Consider the following 23,059-nt stretch of genomic DNA (forward strand, 5'->3'; position numbering starts at 1 on the left):
AGATTATTTTTTTGCTGGTTTAAAAGAAAATTGTGGATTCATCTATAAGTATCTCTGCTACAAGATACTGAAAGGACAGGAGAAAAGATAGATGTCTTATTCTGCTGTCTGAAACTCTAAGATGTTAACATTTGAAGATATTTCAGATATTTGAAGATCTTGTCCTTAAAGATTTTGACAATAGAAATCATCTAAAATTATTGATGGGGGTCGATGACAGGGCTGTAAGGAAGCTATTATTGGGAAGACTTAGAGCCTGTAGAATCCTTCCTTTCAGGGAAACACAATGGCATGTGCTGCATCCAAGATCACATTAAACACTAGCAAACTGTTGTGTAGGTTGAATGACAAGTTATTCCCCACGTCTCTGAGTCCCTCTGTGCTGACTGGGAAGACCATATATATATAGTGGAACACTACTGAAACTCCTTAAAACCTGCTTTTAGGACCATGTCTTTCAGATGTATATGGGCAAAAAATAGAAGGTAGCTCATGTGTGTGTCCATGTCTGTACAGTCCTAAGGTGAGTGAGATAATGTTTGGGACCCTTAAGAATTTCAAATCTGCACACAATTCTAGAAAAAAAAACAGCACTCATGAAAAAGCAAAAAATAACTATTTGTATTATCTTTACCACTTTAAACAGCAAAAATCTAGCTATAAACTCATCAAGTTCTGTCCTATTTTTTACCTGTTGCAGTGAAACCGAATTCAATCTTCATCAACAAGGTTTCTTGGGCTTTTCTGTCTTATAGACAAAGCTCAGGGAAGAGCGGAACTACCAGTAGCAGAACGTCACCAGAGTCAGGGATGTTGTGAGAAAAGCTAGAAATTAGCCCATATAAATAAAGAATCTCAGAATTGCAGATTGGGTCAGGCTGGAGGGACCACAGTGGGCCATCTGGTCCAATCCCTCGGCTCAAGCAGGGTCATCGCAGAGCACAGGATTGTGTCCACATGGTTCTTGGATATCTCCAGTAAAGGATACTCCATAATCTCTCTGGGCAACCTGTTCCAGTGCTCAGTCACCTGGACAGTAAAGTTCTCCCTGATTTTCAGGTGGAACTTCCCATGCATTCATTGGACCAAATGGGACATAGCTTGGTGTGCTGAGTCAACCAGCTTGCATCATTATGAGACCACTCTCTGTTCTGTTCAAAAAGCCATGGAGATCAGAAGAACTCTCTAGTGCCTAGAGAAATGCATTATACTCAAAAAAGGCAGGCTGGTCAGCCTCATTCTGGTCCCTGAGAAAATCATGTAGTCCTCTTAAAGCCATTTGTGGTACACAATCTCATTATCTTTCATGATAATATGACTGATTTCATGAATGGAGAGCAGTGGATGTCATTTACCTTGGCTTTAGCAATGATTTTGACATCATGTCTCCCCCAACATCCTTGTCTCTAAGCTGTGATTTTTGAGTATAGGTAAATAAATTCCTAGATAATAGAAATCTGTTGGGACCCAATAGCAGCTTTCCAGCATCTAAGAAAAGGTTGTCAGAAAAGATGGAGCCAGGATATATACTGAGGTATATAGCAGAAGAACAGGAGATGACAGTCATAAACAAACAGGAGATGTTCTGACAAGGATATAAATGGAAAAAAAATCAATGTGACAACAGTTAAGCACTGGAACAGGCTGCCCAGAGAAGCTATGAAACCTTCATCACTGGAGAACTGTGAAAAAGCCACAAGCAACCTTATCTCAACTCTGCACTGACTCTGTTTTGAACAAGCAGTTTAGGTGACCTCCTATAATTCATTACAAACTGAAGGATTCAATAATTTAATGAGTAGATAAAAATTTCCTTGTTTCTGCACTCGTTCATACCTACACTCACACACACGACACTCAGGAGTTAATTCATCTAATTGCAACAAAACCCCTAAAATATTTACAAAAAGCATTTCAATTGTCTTGAATAATCCAAACCATACAGAGACAAAGAGAAATAAGTATCAATAGAAATTTAGAAAGCAATACTTACTATTACTTGTTGGCTCAGGAAACCCAACATTTTGGCCATTCCAACTTTTGTTTTCTCCAAGCTGAAACAGGTAGAGAAAGATAAGTAAGTAAAGACCAAACTGCTCCCTAAACAGAACATTCTGTTCATAGTTAGTTGAAATATACTAAAAAGGATGAGTTGAGACTGCTACATCTGTTCACAAAATGTTGCTAACTCATCTTCATTTTTGCGTAAGGTAGGTTATTTGAGTAATGTACCCTTCATGAGTAAACATTAACAACTATTGCCTAACACTGAAATATAAATGTTTCCCCAAGGATTAGGTTCAACTCAATATGTTACCAAATCAGACTTAAATAAAATTAAATGTTTTAAGGGCTCTCAACTGAAAACATAAACAGTCAACAGAGAAATTACATTCTAAAACAAGAAGATCCTAATTACCACCTATGAAGGAATGTGTAAACAGTATAAAGTACTTTGGGTGTAATTTTAAAATATTTACTTGTCAGGAATCAATTTAGTCACTGAAGTGGAAGTAAAAATTATTACAATTTTCCATTATTTTAATATATTTTGGAGGAAGCTAATTGCCTTCAAATTAATTTTACTATGTTTAAAACCGAGTATTACTCTGACATGGAAAAGGGGAACAATTAACACAGAGGTTCAAAATGAAGCCACCACTGAGGTTTACACAGTAAATAAGATGGCAATGTCCTAGGTTTGTGTATAAAACTGGATTAAAAAAACCCAAGCTTCCTCATTACTTGGAAGGCATCAGCAACCAGCTTTATGAATGTGAAATGAATGATCCTTTTCAGATTTCACTGGCATTTTCTATGCAAACAGAAAACTTCACAGCAAAGCAGGCTATATGCCAGAACAAAGTTGTAATCATTTGCTCCCAGAGATGGAGTTGGAAAGTGAAGGAGATGAGAAGGAAAATCAGACAGCTGAAATCTGCGTCTCAGAGGTTGCATTAAGGCTGTTTAGATTACTGCTGTGTCATAATACAGACCAGTAGATGATACATATTACTTGGAAAAGAGGAGGGGAGAGCACACAATGAAAAGCAGGTATTTCAATGACTGTTTCCCTGCTTTTCATTATCATGTACATCCTGAACAGCCTCGGCAATGTGTTGTGAAAATGGGAGATATTTGATGGAAAAGGAGAACAGGCATTACAGTCAGCTTTCAAACTGGTCACTTATATCCATACACTTTAATTTCATATAACTTTTTTATTCATATTATGAAGCAGGTAATATGTACATTTGAAAATACAGGTGACAATAGTTCTTCATATGAATAAGCAATATGAAATCTATAAATATGTTTGTATTTACTGCTGTTAACAACAGCATGCTTTTGTCAGGAATCCATCCTGACATCTGTAACATGATGCCAGCACAAGCACACTGTTACAATTAGAGAAGATTTCCAACTTTCCTCATTCTTCTCTTTTTTTATTGTTTATTAACTTGATCATGACAGGGAATTTAACAATTCCTCTATGAGTAAGCGATCCTTAGTACTGCTGCCTCACATGAATGCAATCTACCTTGGTTTTCTTCTCTCTAAGAGAATACAAGGGGCAAAAAAAACCAGAAAGGTGGAAACATAAAATTATTACAACTCCCCATTCTTATCCATAGAACTAAAATTCTGACAACTGCAAAATGTCTCCCAGCATACCTCCAGATTGCTCTCCTCAAGACTCTGCACAACCATTACTGATTTCTTTCCAGAATCAGTCTAAAACCCAGGAAAGAGCAGAGCCTTTACTTTTCTATATTTACCTGGTTTACTTGTGCTGCCATCAGCACTACATATTGCTCTTAGGTCTCCATTAAAACAATAAATACAGTCACATTTTATGTAAGAAGGTTAAGGAAAAAAAAAAACCACTGAATTTAGTTTAGCTTATTTTTAAGGGAGTAGGAATGGAATGGAAGGACTTGAGGAAAAGGGGGCACAGGGGAAAAAAGAATTGCCTTTTTTAACATCACCAAAAAATATACAGATGAAAATTATCTATTTAGATGCCAACCTGCTACGTCAGCCAATCTACACTGGGACCCATTTGGATTCAAACACTGAAAGAAATATATTCTACTGGTATATCTTTATTGCACAATTTATATACAAGGAGTTTTGCAATGCTCAAATTGATGGAGAGCTAAGGGCTATTTTCCCTCTTCACCACAGTTTTGTTTGAGAGTTAAAATTCCTTCAGCTACACAAACTAACTTATGCATTGCCAAATATATCCAGACATATACACAGAAGATAAAACCAGATGCTCTAGATATTTCATGTCCTTAAATCCCAACAAAGTTTTAAAAATTTGTGACGATTTTGTTATGATACTGCCACTACATAAAAGTTGAGTACTTCACACTTTTTGGATATAGTAACCTATTTGTTCATTGTATTCAGAATAATATTAGGCCATTGTACACTAGTCCACCAATCCTAAAATGTCTACATCTGCAAGTATGCAATAAAGCCTGATTTTCTAAAGACAATGTACTTGTAAGCAATAGATTAATAAATGTAGGGAAACAAAGCAGCAGCATCCCTTTTTAGCCACTCAATTTTTTGGTAAGGATTTCAATGTAACCACAAGTTTTTACCATGTAGAGCTCTCCAAAGAAACTATGTTGTGGGCTGATTTTTTTCAGGCTTTATCTCTGAAAAATACTGAGTAAAATTAGTTCAGCCAATTTCAAATCCAAGAATAAAAACCTATGTTTTCATATTAGAATAAGAAAATTAGTTTTTCTGGTTTTACTTATTTTTTGGCAAAACTGCCAGTGAAGAAAAAGTTGATAGTTTTATACCATAGAGAGTATATTCTACAGCAGAAATGTCTCAGCATTCTGGTGAAAATGAATTATCATTTGAGTCAGTCAGAAGCTTTTTTTTAAATGGCCGTGTCTGCACAGTGTGTTCTCACTAGGAACATCATCCAGCTTCCAAGTACTCTGTTTAGAGTATTTCACACTTGTCTATGACTAAGACATATAGTGAAGAACATAGTGAAGGTGAGTGTGAACAGCACACACATTGCTGCTACTCCCAAAGGACAGTGAAACAGAAGAAGGTGGGGCCAAGTAACCAGTACAGTATTTCTTTTCCTGGTTAGGAATACAGAACATATAGAACATAATACCTCCATATTTACATATACACAGATGTGTACATATATACTATATTCAGATTTATTATGTAGTCCTAGAAAATCCCAACAGAACATTATGTTAGCTACCTAGTGCAGCCACAGTAAACACAAAAGTAATTACCAAAATATATACATGCAGTGAGTCTGTATATGACAGAAGCTGTTTAGGGTCCGCAGCTTAGTCAAATACTTCACCAAGTATCTTTTCAGAAAACAAAAGGCAAAATTTTAACAGCCAATTTTGGTTACAAAAACCCCTAATCAATAAATTCAAGAGAGGAGAGGAGTGCTAATTTGCAGACAGCTAACATGGAAATACATACTTGCAACACATATGAATTTAAAATGCAATTCCTTCTTCATTAAAAAAAAAAAAAGTGACACACATTTTTTTTATCAGTAGTCTATTAAATGTGAAAAGGCATTATATTTCTGTAATGCTTTTAGTGCACATGCAGTGGGAAGATAAACACTGATTACTATTTCATATATGAAAGTTAATAATGTTGTTCCTTTCTGTTCCTTCTGTTCCTTTGGGCTCTCATGAATGCCCAAAATGGAATAAAAGCACGAGGTACATTCATCCTGATTTGTAAATAGAAATAGCTGCATGGATCACATGTACACTTTTGCACACACACTATGCTATGAAAATCTGTTTCTGTCCCTAATTGCTCTCACAGGAGCAGAGGCTGCACTTAATACTAAGGTTAGCTATAGAGTTGTAGCTAAACAAAGGCTAATCTGTGACAAGCAACTCCCTAAAACAGGCCATGCACAAGTTTAAGCTTCCAGTTTTACTAAGTGATTAGCTGATACAGCTTAAAAACCTAGACAAGGGTAAATTGTGGGCATCACAACAATTAGTTCTCACCTTTTCTGTCTGGTCTTGAAGAGGAGTAGAGGCTTTGTATCCCAGCTGTAGCAACATTGCTTCTGCTGCATTTCTTTTAGCTATTTTTTTGTTTGGGCCTGTCCCAGTAGTAGTGTCATTGCCTACTTTTACCTTAAAAAGAAAATATTGATCATAATCATGATAAATGCAAGACTCCTTAATATAATACTCTTGCTGATTTATCAACAGCTGTCAGCTCTTTTGATGAAGATACAATCTTGAAAAATGTACAGTAGCGCAAAAGGGGACTACAGTATTCACTTGGAAGGACTTGTTTAGATTTTTCAGAAGTTCACCAAACTCATAGCCAAGAGCTGCATTTTTCTGCATCTCAGTGCACACACAGTTGCCTCTCTCTTCCACCAGCGTCTGTGTCACCCCCGTTCTCTCTCATGAACCTCTCCCCCACTCTGTTAACACTGGAATTGCCCCAGGGTCTGCACTTCCTCTTTCTTGTAGGAAGGAGTGTTGCCTGCAGCAGCTCCCCAGCATCATCAAGACAGTATGCAGAGCAATGGAGAGACAAACAGACTTGAGATTTAACGAGAGGGGTTTCTAAAGAAGGATGAAAACCATATTTGCCTTCCTCCCACTTTGTTGCACTGCAAAGAACAGAGGGGCTGGAACTGCTTACACCTGATAAGCTTTGATCCAAACAGTCTTTGGAAAGAAGGGTCCTCAGTGCACCTGTGGTCTGTCCAGTACAAAGTTTCTGACAAACATGATGCCTTTCATAACACTAGGAGAAATTAAAACCCCAAAATAAGGACAAACTGTAGACAATGGATATCCATAAAATGTGTGGCTCCAACTTAATCCTTGGCTTTGGTACCATTCTTAAAACTCTTGGAGCTGTATGTGTCTGGTTTGTGACATGAGCACTCTCACTGCTATTCATTCATAGCTCTTTGATTGGTTCATTAGTATTTTGCTTGGTCCATTAAGCCCTTCTATTTGCCAAATTGTGTCTCAAAATAGTGCACAGTTTCAAAACCATGTCAAAAAAAGAAAATCAAAATCAAATAAAAATAATAAAATCATCAAGGTAATCTGAATAGCAAAAAACCCCCAAAACCCTAGAAGTCAAAAATCAGAAACAGTTTGGAAGGAGCTTAAAAAATTTGTAAAAAAAGGCATACAAATGCTAAATAAAGAATAAATTATATTCAGTAGTTTATGTCATTCAGTAATTCATTTTCCTTAATTTATCCTATATGTATTTTTCTAAAAGTTTAAATTCTTCTTTACTCAAATGCATCTTAATTCTAAATATGAAGAGGATGTAAATAAATAATAATCATTAATGTCCCTTCAAAGTACATATATATACATCATTAAGCAAAAAGATTTGTCTACCTAAGGCAGAAGTATTACTAATCTTGAAATATAAACTTTATCTTTATCTATGCTGTTCACAACAATTAGAAAACAGCCAATCTGCTACAAGTTTATATGCAATAAAACTGAGGGACTTTAATGGGACAAGACAAAAAGATAATTTATAGCATAGCTCACAATAAATCAATGTGTTGCTATTTCTCAGACCTGTAAAACTGGTTTAGCTATTATTATAACCTCTATCAAGGATTAAAGGCCTGACTACAAAGAGAAAGAGCTTTCTGAAATTAACTTTGGGAACAGAACACCAACTAATGTCATCAGAGGTTTTCTTCTGTTTATCTAGTAGCCAGGACAAGTAATTGGATCCATTTCATCACATCTAAACTTGCTCTTTGTGTGACAGATAAAAATGAACATATTATCTCTGGATATTTTACTTCCACATTCAATTAAATTAAATGAAAACATGGTTTAAGTAGTTTATACAAAGGTATTTTTTTCTGAAAAGATTTTCTGCATGTCATAATGAATCCACTGAAACTTCCTGAAGGTGGGATAAATAGAAGAATAATTTTAGTGTGAAGATATTACAAAAGGGTGAAAATGGAGTTTAAAAGTATTTGTAACAAAGCAACTGCTGTGTGGAGTTTCTTTAACTCTTTCTTTCACAAACCTTCTTAGATACAGGAATCTTCTACATATTGACTGCTTTTAAGATTCCTTTTTTACACAAACTGAAGATTTTGCCATTGTTGACACTCCTCCAACAGAAAACTAAACTGCCAGCCCATCTTTCTAATACTGGGCTCTGTCACACTGCTCTGCTGAGGCCTCACATAGCAACTACCAACTGTGCACAGTCCCATGGGGGTCTAAGCATGGGAAATGAGATTTTCTGCGACAGGATCACTGTTTTTCAAATACTTTCAGGTCTCATAAAATGTTAGAAATCCAAGGTTATATTCAAAAAAAGAGTCTGCAACAAAAGACAACACTTTATTTTCCTTCAGAGAGAAAAATAATAAATCATGAAGAAAGACCACTTAGGCCCAAGAAAATTAAGATCACTATCTTATCTTCAGAGAAATGAAGGAGGAACGTAGAGATTGAATTGAAAACATAACTAATTTTCTGGAGAAGGAGGTGCTGGAACATCATAAATCTTGCTTGTGATCAGAAGTGACATTTTGGTGTGGTTGGTAGACAGCAAGTCAAAACACGCTGAGGTATGCAGTTCCGAGTTGTTCCAGCACAAAATTACCCTTGACTGAAAACACAAGAATACAGAATCCTTTCCTGTTTCTAATCTTTCTCAACCTGCTGTTGTGCTATCTAACAAAATATCACAGTTACACCAAATATTTGTACATGTTCTTAATTTAAATTTGAAAGGAATTTTAATGATCTACTGTTTCAGTATTGGGTCCAGTAAGAGGACAGTCTAAAACATGTGGCTGGCTTTTTTTGCTCTATTTCAGAGATAACAAATTCACGAAGAACTGGAAATCTGAAAAAATTTACAACACTATTTTTTAAATCCAAAATGCCTGGTAATATGGACATATGAATACCCATATTTCAGAATACCAGGTATTGCTGGCATCCTTGGATCAACACCAGTCCAATTTATTTTTTTTTCTAAAAAGACAAGTAAAAGTAAATAAATCATGAACCATCAGGAATAAAGACAATAACAATCTGGTGAAATAGAAATAAGTGTATAAAATAATGCAAAACGCATGAAAAGCATCTAGAGGGCACATAATTCAATTGCCACTTGTTTCACTAAGAGAAAGAAGAAAGTTTAGATGGGATTTCTGATACTGTATTTCATACTGTTCCTGTATATCTGACAGCAAGGCAAAAAGCTAAACAGAAGGAGTTCCACTTCACATTATGCCACTGTTTTGTTTGATTTTGAACAAAACACTTAGCAAGGCCATTATCTCTAACATGACACAAATGATACCTGCATAACAAATTCTCGACGGCGAGGCATTCCTCTCTCTGAAAGAAGAACATACTCTGGCTCCTTCTCCTTTTTGGCCTGTTGGATCTGAGCCAAACGACTGATGGGATTCATTCCTTGACCATATTCTGGTCCAGTCTAAACCAAGTTAAAGGAAAGAACCATTATTTCAGTATATATCCCTATAACTACTACATTGCTTCAATAAGCATTTACTAGGATTCTCTCTTTTGTAATACTCCCTTTGAGAGAATAAGAAGTAACTTACTTTCCATTTTTTGATTATGAGACAAGAGATAAGAATCAGGCTCAAAGCTGCAGAAAGAAATTGTCTGCCATTGTTGCAGGTAGTGTACATACCTTGCATCTGCAAGCTACAAAAACCCTCTCCTCTCCGTGGAGGTCCTCATAAGGATGGATGAAAATTAGCAGATTAATTAGCCACTTATATCTTATTGCCCTTATTCTAGGAGCCTTCCCCCAACCCCTTAAAATAGCTTGCCACAATGGTGGAACATGCACCACACTGAGAAGAGGTGGGATTTACACAGAGACAAAACCCATTTGCCATACATAAGGATGCTTCCTCTTCCAGCCTTCCTTCTTTCCTTTTCAGCACTCCAGACCTTCCATCCTACAGTGCAATTTGCAACTAAAGGTGCAGAGGGTTTACTCTGTGTGTCGTATGAATTTACCCTAGAATTGTTGCTTATGGTGAACCACCTATAAAATACTTCAAATGCTTAACAGGCAATAATCCTCACAATCATATTTCTAAAAGTATGGTTGGTGGGGGAATTGATCTCATGCTGGGGAAACAAAAGGACTGACAAAGTGGTCTGTCCAAGACTCCACAGACAGGAGGAAAACTACAGTCCTTGAAAACTCTCTAGCTCTGAAATTCTTTTAATGAATTATTGTTCGCACAGCAAACGCTCTTTCAAAAACACATAGCTATGAAAATATTTGTTTGTAGATTTTTAAGAAGAAATTAAGAGCTACAAAAATTTATCTGAAGTCATACTTCACTGATTTACATAGGATAACACAAAGAATGCACTTGCAAATGTAAATGGCATTTGAATGTAGAATTATTTCTATATTATGAAGCTATTTCCCTTTTATGAAACCATTTGCAGGCTAAGAGAAGATAAGCACTCATGCTTGCTTGAGCTTCTCAAATAACAAACAAGTGTTCAGGAACCTGAAGAAATGATCAGCAACTGAAGGCAAAGATCGGAGAGGGATATTATATTTAGAAAGCAGTGCAGCAAATCCTACATAGTGTAACTGCTGAAGTAGTTAGAGAAGATGTAGGTGAAAGAGCTAAGACAATGTCATACACAAGGGCAGCTGTGTGGGCAAGAAGCCAGGCAGAGACAAAATGCAGAGCAGGCTAAATAAAGAGCAGGCCATAAGATACAGCCTCATAAATAAATATACAAATAAAAAGAAGTTATTGTTGCCACTTTTTTGGTGCTCAAAACACATGCAAATTAAATTGAAAGAAATGGGCACATTGAAAGCATTTCAGAAGTTTGGATATTCAAAAATAAAAACCATCTACATATTCAGCTTATTTTGACAATTAATGTTCTTTCTAACAAGGCCAACTGTGTATAATTAAATTTGAGTTCGTAATGGCAAATGGTATATGGTAATGTAAGAAATCTTTTCATTACTATACCCTTAGCGTCTTTCCTGAGAAAAACTTTCCAAGATGTTTGGTGAAAACCAAAGCCAAAAAACTTTTCTAATCTTCCAGCTTTAAGGCTGCATTAATGCTGATGGTATTCCATTAAATCATTTTCTTTCCCATTTTTTCATATAAGTTTCTGAGAATTAGATCCCCAGGATATTAATAGGAGACGGGTATCTAATTAATCTAGGTTTTCCTAAAAAGTCACTTATTCTGTATTGAAGGCAAATGAAAAAAGGAAGGTGACCAATAAGCCTTTTGTATATTTTCCAAATCCAGTTTTGCACTCTCCGAAGTATTTGCTTATTTTAAAGTGATTTTCTGGTGGCTGCTCTTTCAGAACTCTGCACTTTGTATCCCGAGTGTACAGATTTCTAATGCTCAAACTTTTAGTAAAATATTGAAGCACTAAAATAGCACCTTATTAATTTACCTTTTCACGTATCTCTCTCCCTCCCTGGGGAGCAGAGAGAGCCCTGGGAGAGAACCAGCAGATATGCTAAAAGGGATTCTCTGAGGAGATTATGCTAAAACTTGACACGGCTGGTCAGGGCTGCTTGGAGGGCCTGATCCTCCACTGGACCTGAAGCAAACCCTTGAAGACCTCAGTGATGTGAGCTATTTATAAGCCACTCTGTTTGAGAATCCCACAGCATTCTCAGGATTTAAAAAAAGCCCAGGCGTATTAGCACAGGCAAACAAGTAACAATATTGACAGTAATAAGCAACTGTAACAATATTGACAGAAAATAACAAATAAGCCTTTCTTGATTTTAAATCTGACTGTTACTTTCTGAACAAACATTCTGAATTGTGTCAAAGGTGGAGACATACCTTCAATATTGTTTTTGGACGCTTTTTAAAGTAAAGTTTTGGCTTTTCAATCACAGGAAGAGGAGGAAGTTTCTTAAGTTCTTGTAGGACAGCCATTGCAGCACGTTTCTTTGAGAGTTTCTTACTGTTGCCTTCTCCCTCTGCAGTGAATTCTCCTACTGTAACTCGTGTAACAAAGCTCTTCATGTGAGGAGGTCCACTTTCTTTAATCACCTTTTAAAAGAAAGTAACACTGAGTCAAAGAAGATAACCTAATGTTTGTTATCACTGCAATGAACTTATTACTAGTCCAGTTTTCCTGCTAATTGAAGGCATTAGATTGGTTTACGTAGAACTTGGACAAGTATTAATGACAGTACGAGGTTTGAGGACCAAAAATTAAGACTAGTTGGATAAAGCAAATCTAACCACCATATTCAGTGTTTCACAGAAAGTAAGAGTAGACTTACATTTTTAAAGATTTATAGAATAACACAATATACAACAATTATGCATATTTAAACCAAGGCTGATGGGATTTTTCTTTGCAAGGTGCTTCACATACTAAAGAAATTAAATCCATGAAGGTCTACCAAGCTTTGACTATTTCTTTATACAAAACATATTCAAAACTGTATTAATTTGGCATTACCTCAACCTGTTTGTAATATTTTTTCTATTCTCATCAAACCATTAGATGTTCATAGTCCCAAACCTCAGTCTCAATAGGTGCAAGCTGGATGCCTGCCCTCAACTCCTGCCTTGTCAGGGCACACAGCTCACAGTAATATCGCATATATTTGAAAGGCTGACACATTCTTGCCTCCATGACTCTCAGCTGTCCCTCCCAACAGTACTGAAAAGAATTACCAGAAGAGCCACTGTAACTCACACAAAAGCCAATCATTTATGAAAAAAATTCATTTATTTATTCCCTTCCAAACACATTTAGTACAACAATAAGAAAATCCATTTGAAGTACTTCATTGCAACAAGTTATAGTAATATGGAAAGAAATTAAGTTCTGAATGTTGTACCATCCTTTTGTTGTTTTTCTGTCTTCATTTTTACATACATATACACATACACACCACAAACACACACATAGACATCTCCTTTTAGAAGGCTAATGCTAGGACATGTTCACCCCCAAATCAGAGCGCTGCAAGTGCCAGGATAGCCATCCATCCCTTTGTGCATGCACACACCATTTACTGGTCTGGACAATGTCTATCAGGAATTAAGAGACCTCATCTGGGAAAAGGTTCAGTTATTTTGTTTGATGGGCGGAAGCAGCTACCTAATTTAATTTTTGTTATATGTAATATGCATAAGGAGACATTAGAGTATCTGACAGGCATCTCTTTATAATATCTTCAAAATCAATACAAACATAAATTTTTGTTTTCATTTGATGGAATTACATCAAACCATTTGTTGAAGAAGAGTAATGTCTCTTTAGGTTGAGAACGGAGGGGAAAGGGAACAAAGGTAAAGGCACCAACCAGGACCTTCTTGGTATAATAACTATAGTTTTAATGTGCTCAAACCTTCAATCTTTACATTATTACAACATGTTTTGTATTAAAGTTCTTTTTCTCAAGGTCATGTCCCTTGCATTATTTAGTTTTGCTGTTGCACTGTAATGAGGTCTCCTTTGGCTTGTATTTCTTTTTTAAGTTCTCTTTTGTGGCAATTTCACCCACAAATACAATTACCACAGCATATATCAATAAAAAGACAAAAAATTAAAATCAACAGACAACTTTGTCCTGTTTTCCCAGAATAAGATGACATCTATGCCAGAATGGGATTTTCCTGTTGTAGTCCAGAAGTGTTCCCACTCTAAGATTCCAGGTATTAATTTCAGAAGTGTTTTCAACACTGCCTCAGTTGAATGTTGCCCACTAAAGCTTGACCACATGAGAAGGCAGCAGTGCTTTCAATGCACTGAGCCCCAGGATGCTGCAGTGCCTGAACTGGAGCTGGGATGAGCCCAGTGCCAGGATCTCCTGCTCTCAGACACAGTCTGGCGTCGTGTCTGTGCTGAGCACCTTCATCGCACTGCAGCATTTCTCACTCGATCCTACAGCACCTCAAACCATCCCTGTATTCTGTTATCCAAATATTACAACATGCTTGCTGTAAAACACTGCTAACTTAACCTTACTAAGGTCCTTAATCTTTCTGTGGTTCTACTATACTGTTATATAGGTTTGTCTTTACCTGCAATGTCTATACTGACCAGATGAAAAAGGAAAAAATAACTTGGTTAAGAAATATAATTGCTGAGTTCCTAAAATATTAGTTCATATAAGTTTTCTCATATTTATATAAATGCACACACACATATATACATATATATATGAGAGAAAGAATGTTAATACAAAACCAGATTATATTTTCATATACACAAAACCATATTTCTTAATATGAAACTAATGCATTCTGATGTGGTTTTAATATTTTAAATTTTAAGTATGTGACACAAAGTAAATAATTTACTGGAAAACATTAAAAACTCTATCTTTGTTAGTGTGTAAAGGGAAAAAAGTCTGTGTTGTCAATGGAATGAACCCCATAGGATTCAGATGGGATCTGGATCAAGCTAAACATCCAAATTTGGTAATTAAGCAAAAAATATTTACCTAACAACATTTTTGGTTAACCCCAGATTTCAGCTCTTTTTTACTCCATATGATTTCAAACAGTTTTGCTATGAGCCTTGGGATAGCAAACACTAAAGAGAAATTCAACCTTTGCTATCTAAGAACACTATACACATTAGAACATTAAACTATTTCCTCAGTTGAAAGATACAACCTGTGGACCTAATCATGGCTAATTTAAAGCTGAGAATTTGATTAAGGGTGACAGTTCAATATACTTTTCTTTTTCTGTGCCATGGATTCAAAGAATAATTATAGCAAGGGAAAACACATGGGGCCAAAACACATCTAAGGTCAAGTTACATCAAGAATGAATTTGGCTCAACTTAATGAATCATGCTGACAAATGAAAAACAGAAGTACAGTGAAAGAGTAATACTGCTTTAATTATTAATGAAATGCCAGGTAGAAAATTCAAAATATTAGGACAGATTAAATAGACATTAAATCTTCCAAAAACTTGAGGATCAAAAAACCCATGTCACCTACATTATGAATACATGATTATTTATAAGATATTAAAATATCAATATATTTCCAGGAGCTTGTGCAGGCAGACACACCAGATTTTCCCAGTTACAAATGAAAAAAAAAAAAAAAGAAAAAATAACTTAAAAAAGAAAAAAGGAAGAGTCTGAATGTCAAAGTGTAAAACTGCAGTGAGAACGGTGGCCATACTGCAAAACCCAAATGAGAGTTACTCGGTAGTCAATCATCCAAAGCTTTAATCTCCAGGACAGCAGAAGTCAGATAGGTGTGAAACTTCCTGCTGAGAACTACTCTCCCAGAGTTTGCAATTTGGCCTGTCCCTGGTTCAAAACACAGAAACTCTGATAATTCTCTGCAGAATCTTACTGTGATAAGACTGGGACATAAGAACACTTTCCAGCAGAACACTGGACAGGCATGGAGAAAATTTGCCTGTTTAGGCACTCTGTGCCTTCTCCTGATACTGAGAATGAAAAAACATTGTTATATTTGCTATTCTAAAGAAATAACACTGCAGTACAAAGAAAAATATTGAAAATAAAATGGCAATCTGAAACACCCCAATGTGTTCTAATATCTGAAGCTGTTGACCTCAGTTGTGTTTTCTATGCTCATCTATTCCTTACTGACAAATAAGGAATAAAAATCATATCTATTGAAACAACAACAACAACAAAAAAAAGGCAAGATTTTAGCCTACTATCGAGGCAGAAATAAGATGTGAACTGACCATTCTACAGCTACTCTAACAATTCCCACAACAGTCACTTCTGTAGTCATCCTTAAAAACTGTTCATTGGGAACCCCACAAATGCCCTAGAGCAGTTGCATTTTGGCTTAAAAGTTGATGAATCAAAGTTAGCTAAGAATGCACCAGTGACAAGTATTGTTCCTTGTTACAATGGAATGGTTTTATTTAACAAATTAATAGATAGAATGTTTGTTAAAATTATCCTAAAGTTCCTAGACAATTAAAACTAGCCACATTACACGAAACAGGACTGTTCACTGCTCGTGCAATTCTGAGGACATGTTTACATAGAGCTTAATATATATTTATGATCATTACTTAGTTGCATAACCCAGCACTGTTGGAACACTGGCTAAATCTTTGTCAGATGAAGAAAAGGCAGATTATTTTATAGCTACCACACACAAAATAAAAGCTACAGAAGCTTTGATGCCTGCCTGGAATAGCACAAGACCATTAGTGAATAAAATCCTATTAAGAAACATCAGATCCTGGGGATTATGCATAATTGCTTAGCAGTTTTATTGAAAAGTAAGCCAGAATCAAGTTAATCAAAACTGCATTTGAGAATGTCACCTATATTTAGATTTAAAGGCAGGAAATAACACAAAACCTGTCAGGAAAGCAAAAAACTGTCTTTTTTCAATGTTGCTAACATTCTTTGGCAAGGGACACATTAGATTTTTCCTTACAAAGTATTTCTGCCTTCACTCTCTCCTTATCAAATGTTCTCCCTTGAGTAAGCTCAAACAGGAGTGAAGAAGACATTCAAAGCACTACCCCTCTTTTCTTTCCAGCTTCCAAGCTCCTCTGTGACCAGTGACCATACATCTCCTTACATTTTAGTGCATTGATTGGTACAGCACTATTCCAAATATTTTTAAATGTTTAAGGTAGAAAATAATGTTTGAAAACTGATTATCAGCTTTCTTTTTGAAACACAAGCATGTCTTTCCATTATGTTTGCTCTTAGCTAAGAGTTGGGTGATTGGCATGTAGTGGCAAACTGATACACCAACAGCCTCAGACACACCAGTTTCATCCTCTAGATTATACATTCTCTTAATGCTTTAATTAGTCCATATCAAAGAGACCACATATATTAAGCATCTATGCCTTTGCTATACCAAGGAATTCCTTAGTCATGAACAATATTCTTTGTCTTTCTTACCTACCTTCTGAGAGATTTATCAGATTTGTAAGAAGGTCCAAATATCTTATTTGATGTTCGCCAATTCAGGGACATGGGCCAAACATGTCAGTAAACTGCATACAGCACACTGCAAGGCATGCCACAGCTTAGGGGTTTTGATTCTTTTCACATGCAAATACATGCCTATACTTTAACAGGAAAAAGCACTGGAGAAAATAACCATCACCAGAATAAGCACTATCCATGTCTGTCATGCAGACTCAGTTTAAATGTAAAACAAAATGCAGAAAAATAAAATAATAAAAGGCCACTTACATTAGCATTTTCTGCATTAAAAAAAAAAAAAAAAAACCACCAAAAAAAAAAAAACTGAAAAAAAAAACCAGCTTGAAAATCTGGCGCTTCCTACCACAACAATGTTACATTTTTACAACAAGGTTTTGTAAGAACTTTCTCATAGGAAAAAATGAGTGTTAGTATCACTCATTCTCCCTTAGTTGCTTCACTGATAGCACTGGAGCTATTCCAAATGCTCTTTATCGCTTCAGGTAAACAAAGGTTTCAGAAACGGGTTCATAGATAAAATCATACCAAACAAGCAAAAAAACTCGTGAAAGCTTAAGTAGAAATAGATAAATGAAACAGAATCAGAGTGGAAGATACTCATGACTTTCTGAAGACAGCGCACTGAAGGTGAAATGTTTCAATTGGAACTTTCCTAGCGTATGAATGCCAACAGTTAAAGCAAAGGCTTTGGCTAACTCTTTTGAAGTTTATTTCAAATCAGATTGAGTGTGGCTACAGATTCTAACCCCACAGCTCTGTACAGAAAATGGTTTAACTGTCTTTTTGCCACCCCAGTGTTTGCAACCAAATATTAGAGCTCTTAAAGTTCTTAAAGAGCATCTAATTTAACAGTAAAAAGTTATTGTCATAGACTCTGATACACTGACAATTTTTTTATAATTTCCATGAATATGAAATGCGTATTTTTCATATATGAATATTATGTGTTGAATTTTAGTGGTACCTTTTTTTAATACTTTCTTAGTAAGATAAATATGTAACACAGGTAAAAATGTAATACATACCTCGAAAGTGACAGGTATATTGCGCTTCAAAGCAATTTCAAACACTACGCTGATCTCAGATTTGTTTGCATCTTTATCTTCTTCTGATTCTTTTCCTGTTTCTCCATTCTGAAAATGATGCATACATAATCATACTACAATTCTAAGAAGATCAACAAAATATAATATCCTTCTGCTCCCAGTTTCTCAAAGACTTTTGAAGTCTCCTGTCAGGCTGTAAATCACCATTTATACATCCATCTCAGCACCCCATTATCAGACATCTGCTGACTAAAGCCATATATATTGTGCTTTTGCTTCACAAGAAAGGAACACATACACCTTAATTTATAAATAAATTATAAACAGCAAAATCATGTCTATGGTTGTTAGTCTTATTACTGACATCAATAACAATTGTCTGAGTACACACTTGTGTCAAACATGATCAAACAGATCCTTTGACCCATTTCTCAGGCTCTCTGTGGGTACCCCTTCTAAGCAAGGAAGAAATCTGTGCTTGTTGGAAAGTACAGAAGACTGCACTTCTCTCAGAAGAAATTCAGTCAATCACCCCCACACTCTGACTGGGTCACCAGGTTACAGGTGTCCTCAGCAGGTCCAGCTGGTTAATGGCCCCTCCATCAACTTCCCTCTGGGAGTTATGACCAGTGTGAAAAGGTAGTGACAGAGAACAGCTTGCTCAACACAGAACATTATTTATTTATCCATAGGAACATAACAAACAGAGAGGCAAAGAGATAAAAAAAAACAAAAGGCACATGAAACATTATTCTGCCTAAAATTCAGCCTTGCTTTATTCTTCAGGTAAATCTAAATTTTCTCACACAATCATTAGCACCAGGATCAGTCAGAGTTTTGCCTTTTGCAACTACTGCCTTTGGTGTTTGTCCCCCAGGCCACATTTCCTTAGTTCTCAGAGGCTTCACTTCCAGCTATTTTCAAACTGCAAAGCTCTGAAATACTTCAAACTGGGATCTCTCAACAATCACGTAACCTTGGCCAGGCTTCTAATTTTTTATTAGTGGAGGTAAACATCAAAGACACTTGGGCTGAATTAGGTGGATTCCTGCAGAGCTCCCATCTTACATAACAAAGTCTGATCTAAATCTTCAACCACCAGCATAGATATGAAATCCAGATACCACAGCTCTAAAACAACATTAAAAAAGCACTAGGTTCCTCACATTACAATGAAATTTATCAATCTTTTATCTCATTTTAAAACTCTCAATATATTAATCTTTAAGATAACACAGGGCCAAAAATCCAGTACTCAGCTACAGCATGCAGACAAAGAACACCTTTTGTCTCATGAAATTGTTGCAAAATTTTTATTCTAAAAAAATCCATTTACATGCCTGATATTGATCAGGAGCTAAATACAAAACAAAATATTGTAAAGTTATAGAACCTCCAGGAAAAAAAAAGGTGCTGTGCAAAACAATAACAAGGGTATTTACAATGAAATTATGTAGGACCTCTAGCTCATTTCATATAATGAAATTAAAGTACCACTGAAATCAAGAATGTAGATCATTACTTGCAGGACAGGCAAAGCATTGATTAGTTTCACTAAGAAAGGTCAGCAGAGTTAAAAGAACAATATTCAAAAAAAAAAAAATATTTGGGGTATAAAGAATGGGATACTACTATTCTGTAAAAAACATTAGTGAGAATATTACTTGATATTGTGTTCAATTAAGTTTGTGCTTTATAAAGGACATTGATAATCTAAAAAGCTGGCAAAACAAACAAATAAACAAACAAAAAACCCCAAAGAATTAATTACAGATTAGAAAAAACAACTTTGCACTGAGACACTACAAAAATAATCAGTTCTACAAAAAATTCAAAAATACTTAAGAATAATCTCTAAATATATGTATGGGACAGATTTTTGATATCTGTTGGTTTCATTTAGCAAACATAAGAAAACACCAATTAAATAGAAAATGAAGCTAAATGAATTCTAAAAGAAATACCTCATAAATTATCTTTGAAATGGAGAATAATCAAACACTGGCATAATTTACATAAAATAATATAATGCCCACTGGACTTGCAGCAAGCCTTCAATCCAAGAATGTTTTCTATATGTACTCTAGTTTAATCAGATATGTATAGTCTAAAATAGAAACTATAGTTTAAATTTTCATTAGCAATAAAAACACATTCGCCCAGAAAATACCTCATTGTCCCTTCTGCATATTTTTTCACTAAACATAGTAGAGAACCAAACAGTGAGTAGAGAAAAGGGAGGATCAAGGTTTAAACATCAGTACTGAGCAATAAAGTTTCAAGCTTTAGGAAGATAAAATATGTTCAAGAGTGTCTCAGGCACTTTGGATTTAAATTTGATCCTCATTCCCACAACTGACACTTTAATTGTAAGGCCTTTCTTAGCCTCACATCTATGAGACAGCAGAGGTGCTTTGGCAGACACACAATAGCTCTTTGTGAAAGCATTCACCGGCAGCCCTGCCCTGTTGGCTGATTGCTTCTTGCTTCTGCTCACCTTATGCTCTTCTACACATTTGCCCAATTAGGTATTAAGATGGCAACACTCCTTTTCAGTGGAAAAAGGATTTTATGCTTTATTAAGTTTTTCTAATAAAAGGAAAAAATGATAGCTTGAAATAGAAGAATATATAGAAGGCTTCATTAAGGATAGCCATGAAGTCCAAAAGATAGACCTATGCAAGTACGTACTGTGCTATATTCCATGGATCCCATTCCAGTCAAGTTCACTGAGTTACTAATTGGATTAATAGATGGGTAGCAGCAGGTCTGTCCTTGCTCCCTCAGGAGCACACTGTCAGGGAATGGGGAAGAAAGAAGCTCAACCTCATAATGCATTTATGAGTACGATGTGTACTGGCTCTGATCCACGCTTGATATTTGAGGAGCAATGAATCAATCATCTTCCACAGATAACCAAGCTGGCCAGTTTTGCTGAAGGAAATAGAGTTTTACTAAGATGGACCATGTCCCATGGTGAAAGCACACACCACCACTGCATGGTGTCCTGTGTGCACTTCTCACAGGCAGGAGCAGGGAGGAGCCTGAACCTCGGCACCATGAAGCCCTTAAGCTCTATTTCACCAATCTCCAGATCTCTGGAGAGCTACACTCAGCTCTACACAGTGCAACACTTTGTACTCCCTCCATCATGATCTCAGCAAAGTGTTACCTCCAGCCTTCTCCAGTCACCTACAGCTCCAACCCAAAAAGTGACAGAGGTGTTGTTCATGACTAACCTGCAACCAGTGCCCCTTAACCTCAGCATAACCAAGCCACAGAGATTTACTTGACTAAGGATCCAATTTAGTTTCCTACAAACACACACCTGCTGTTGAGAACTTACAGTATCCCAAGTGGTCTTCAGCTGCTCCCAGAGGTCTTGCAAGTACTTGGCTTCTTTGATTGGGAAATGTTATTATATTTTTGCTTTCAATTTAGAAAGAATGCTCTGAGAATAATTTTTCTGATCAGTATTTTTAAAAATATGACACAACATTTTAATTTTTAAGCAGCATATATTGCTGCTTACTTAAAGATATAGCAGTGAAAAACCAAGGTAATTAAAAAAAAAATTCCTGAAGCACAGACCTGAGGTAATTTTTCTGGAATAGGCTCATTCTGAAGAGCTTGAAGGGCCTTCATTGCAGCATTATGTCTAGCAGCTTGACGAGTCTTTCCTTCACCAAAAAACTCACTGTTGCCAACAGTTAACTGGACATAGAAAACTTTAGGCACTGGGCAGTGATACCTGGAAGGAAGTCATGAAAAGAAAACAACAGTACAAGTTAGGAATTTTACCTGACCATTTTATGTAAAATAGAGTAGTATTTGGGGATGAAACATTATCTTTTCTCCCAGAATAAGACCCAGTATCCAAATACATGGATTGTTCCTCAGCAAGGCAATTGGTAAGTCTGACAGCCACTCCTATGTGCAAACCAGCTCTTCACCTACATTTGTGGAGCTCTGCAATGAGCTCTACTAATTATCAGCCCAACAGCCTAGCTCTGCTCTCCTCTTGGTTTGAGTCTTGAGAAGATGAAACCTAAGGAGAACAAAAAACTCCAGTGGAAGCCCTGCCTGGGAGAGAACTCCTGCCCCAGACAAGGCATGGAGGAAGAAGGATTGTGAGGTTGTTCATATGAAAACCTGTCATTACAGCTCAGCTCTAATGGACAACAAAGTCAGATGACAGAGAATATACCTAGCAGAAATGGATCCTCACTTGACAAATAACTTGTTCACATTTTACAACAATGTAAGAAAGCCCAGGATTCCAGGATTCCAAAAGCATAGACAAAAGCAAGTTCCATCAAATTAAACTAGACTGACTCAATCTAGATTCAATCAAACACGGTACTATATTTTCCTTACTCCTCTGAAAGGATCTTTTTTTAAAAGTGTGCTCTCTCCACTTTCATCTGTGGACATGGATGGCAACTTTTTTATATTAACTTTTTTATAATGTCAGAATTTTCATTAATAAATGTAACCCAGTCATTTCAACTGTGAAACAAAATACAAAGTTGACCAGAGAGCAGCACACTTCAGAAGCAGACAAGTGTGAGTATGTACTCTGGCCTCAATGTCCCTAAACTCTGTGCCTAATTCTAAAACTACATTTATATGGAAAGAACCAAGCATAACACTGGCTCTAATATGCCTCTGGCTATAGGGTCTTGGAGGAGTGAGCCAAGTTGCCATTCTGACATGCAAAAAGTGAATATTTACTTTGCTTTCTTGTTTACAGTTTAACACTGTTTACAGTTTAACACACTTATTGAGAATTATTAAGGCCTGTAAATGCTTTTGCTTATGTAATATTTTCATAAAATTATATAAAAACTTCTGCTGGAAAGGCTTCTAGAGGTTATCTGGTCCAAAGCAACATCCTGAACATTGTCAAGACCTGAAGTTAGACTGTCTTGTTCAGGCCTTGTCCAAGGTATTGTGGAGGTCTCCAAGGATGAAGATTCCACAACATCTCTGGATGACCTGTTC

At 36.1% G+C, this 23,059-nt stretch overlaps 1 protein-coding gene across 5 annotated transcripts in view; it reads right to left on the minus strand.

The window, feature by feature from the left end:
- The window catches only part of STAU2 (staufen double-stranded RNA binding protein 2), a 171,281-nt gene that overhangs the window by 96,541 nt on the left and 51,681 nt on the right, over positions 1–23,059 (minus strand). For all 5 annotated transcript variants that reach the window (XM_072924765.1, XM_030266336.4, XM_030266334.4 and 2 more), the window contains exons 6-11: positions 21,647–21,806; positions 18,035–18,142; positions 11,903–12,115; positions 9,370–9,507; positions 6,039–6,170; positions 1,994–2,054 (exon numbers count right to left, since the gene is read on the minus strand). In XM_072924765.1, coding sequence (XP_072780866.1) covers positions 1,994–2,054; positions 6,039–6,170; positions 9,370–9,507; positions 11,903–12,115; positions 18,035–18,142; positions 21,647–21,806 — 812 coding nt within the window. The remainder of the gene's footprint in view (positions 1–1,993; positions 2,055–6,038; positions 6,171–9,369; positions 9,508–11,902; positions 12,116–18,034; positions 18,143–21,646; positions 21,807–23,059) is intronic.

Source organism: Taeniopygia guttata, chromosome 2, assembly GCF_048771995.1.
Source record: "Taeniopygia guttata chromosome 2, bTaeGut7.mat, whole genome shotgun sequence".
NCBI classification, from domain to species: domain Eukaryota; kingdom Metazoa; phylum Chordata; class Aves; order Passeriformes; family Estrildidae; genus Taeniopygia; species Taeniopygia guttata.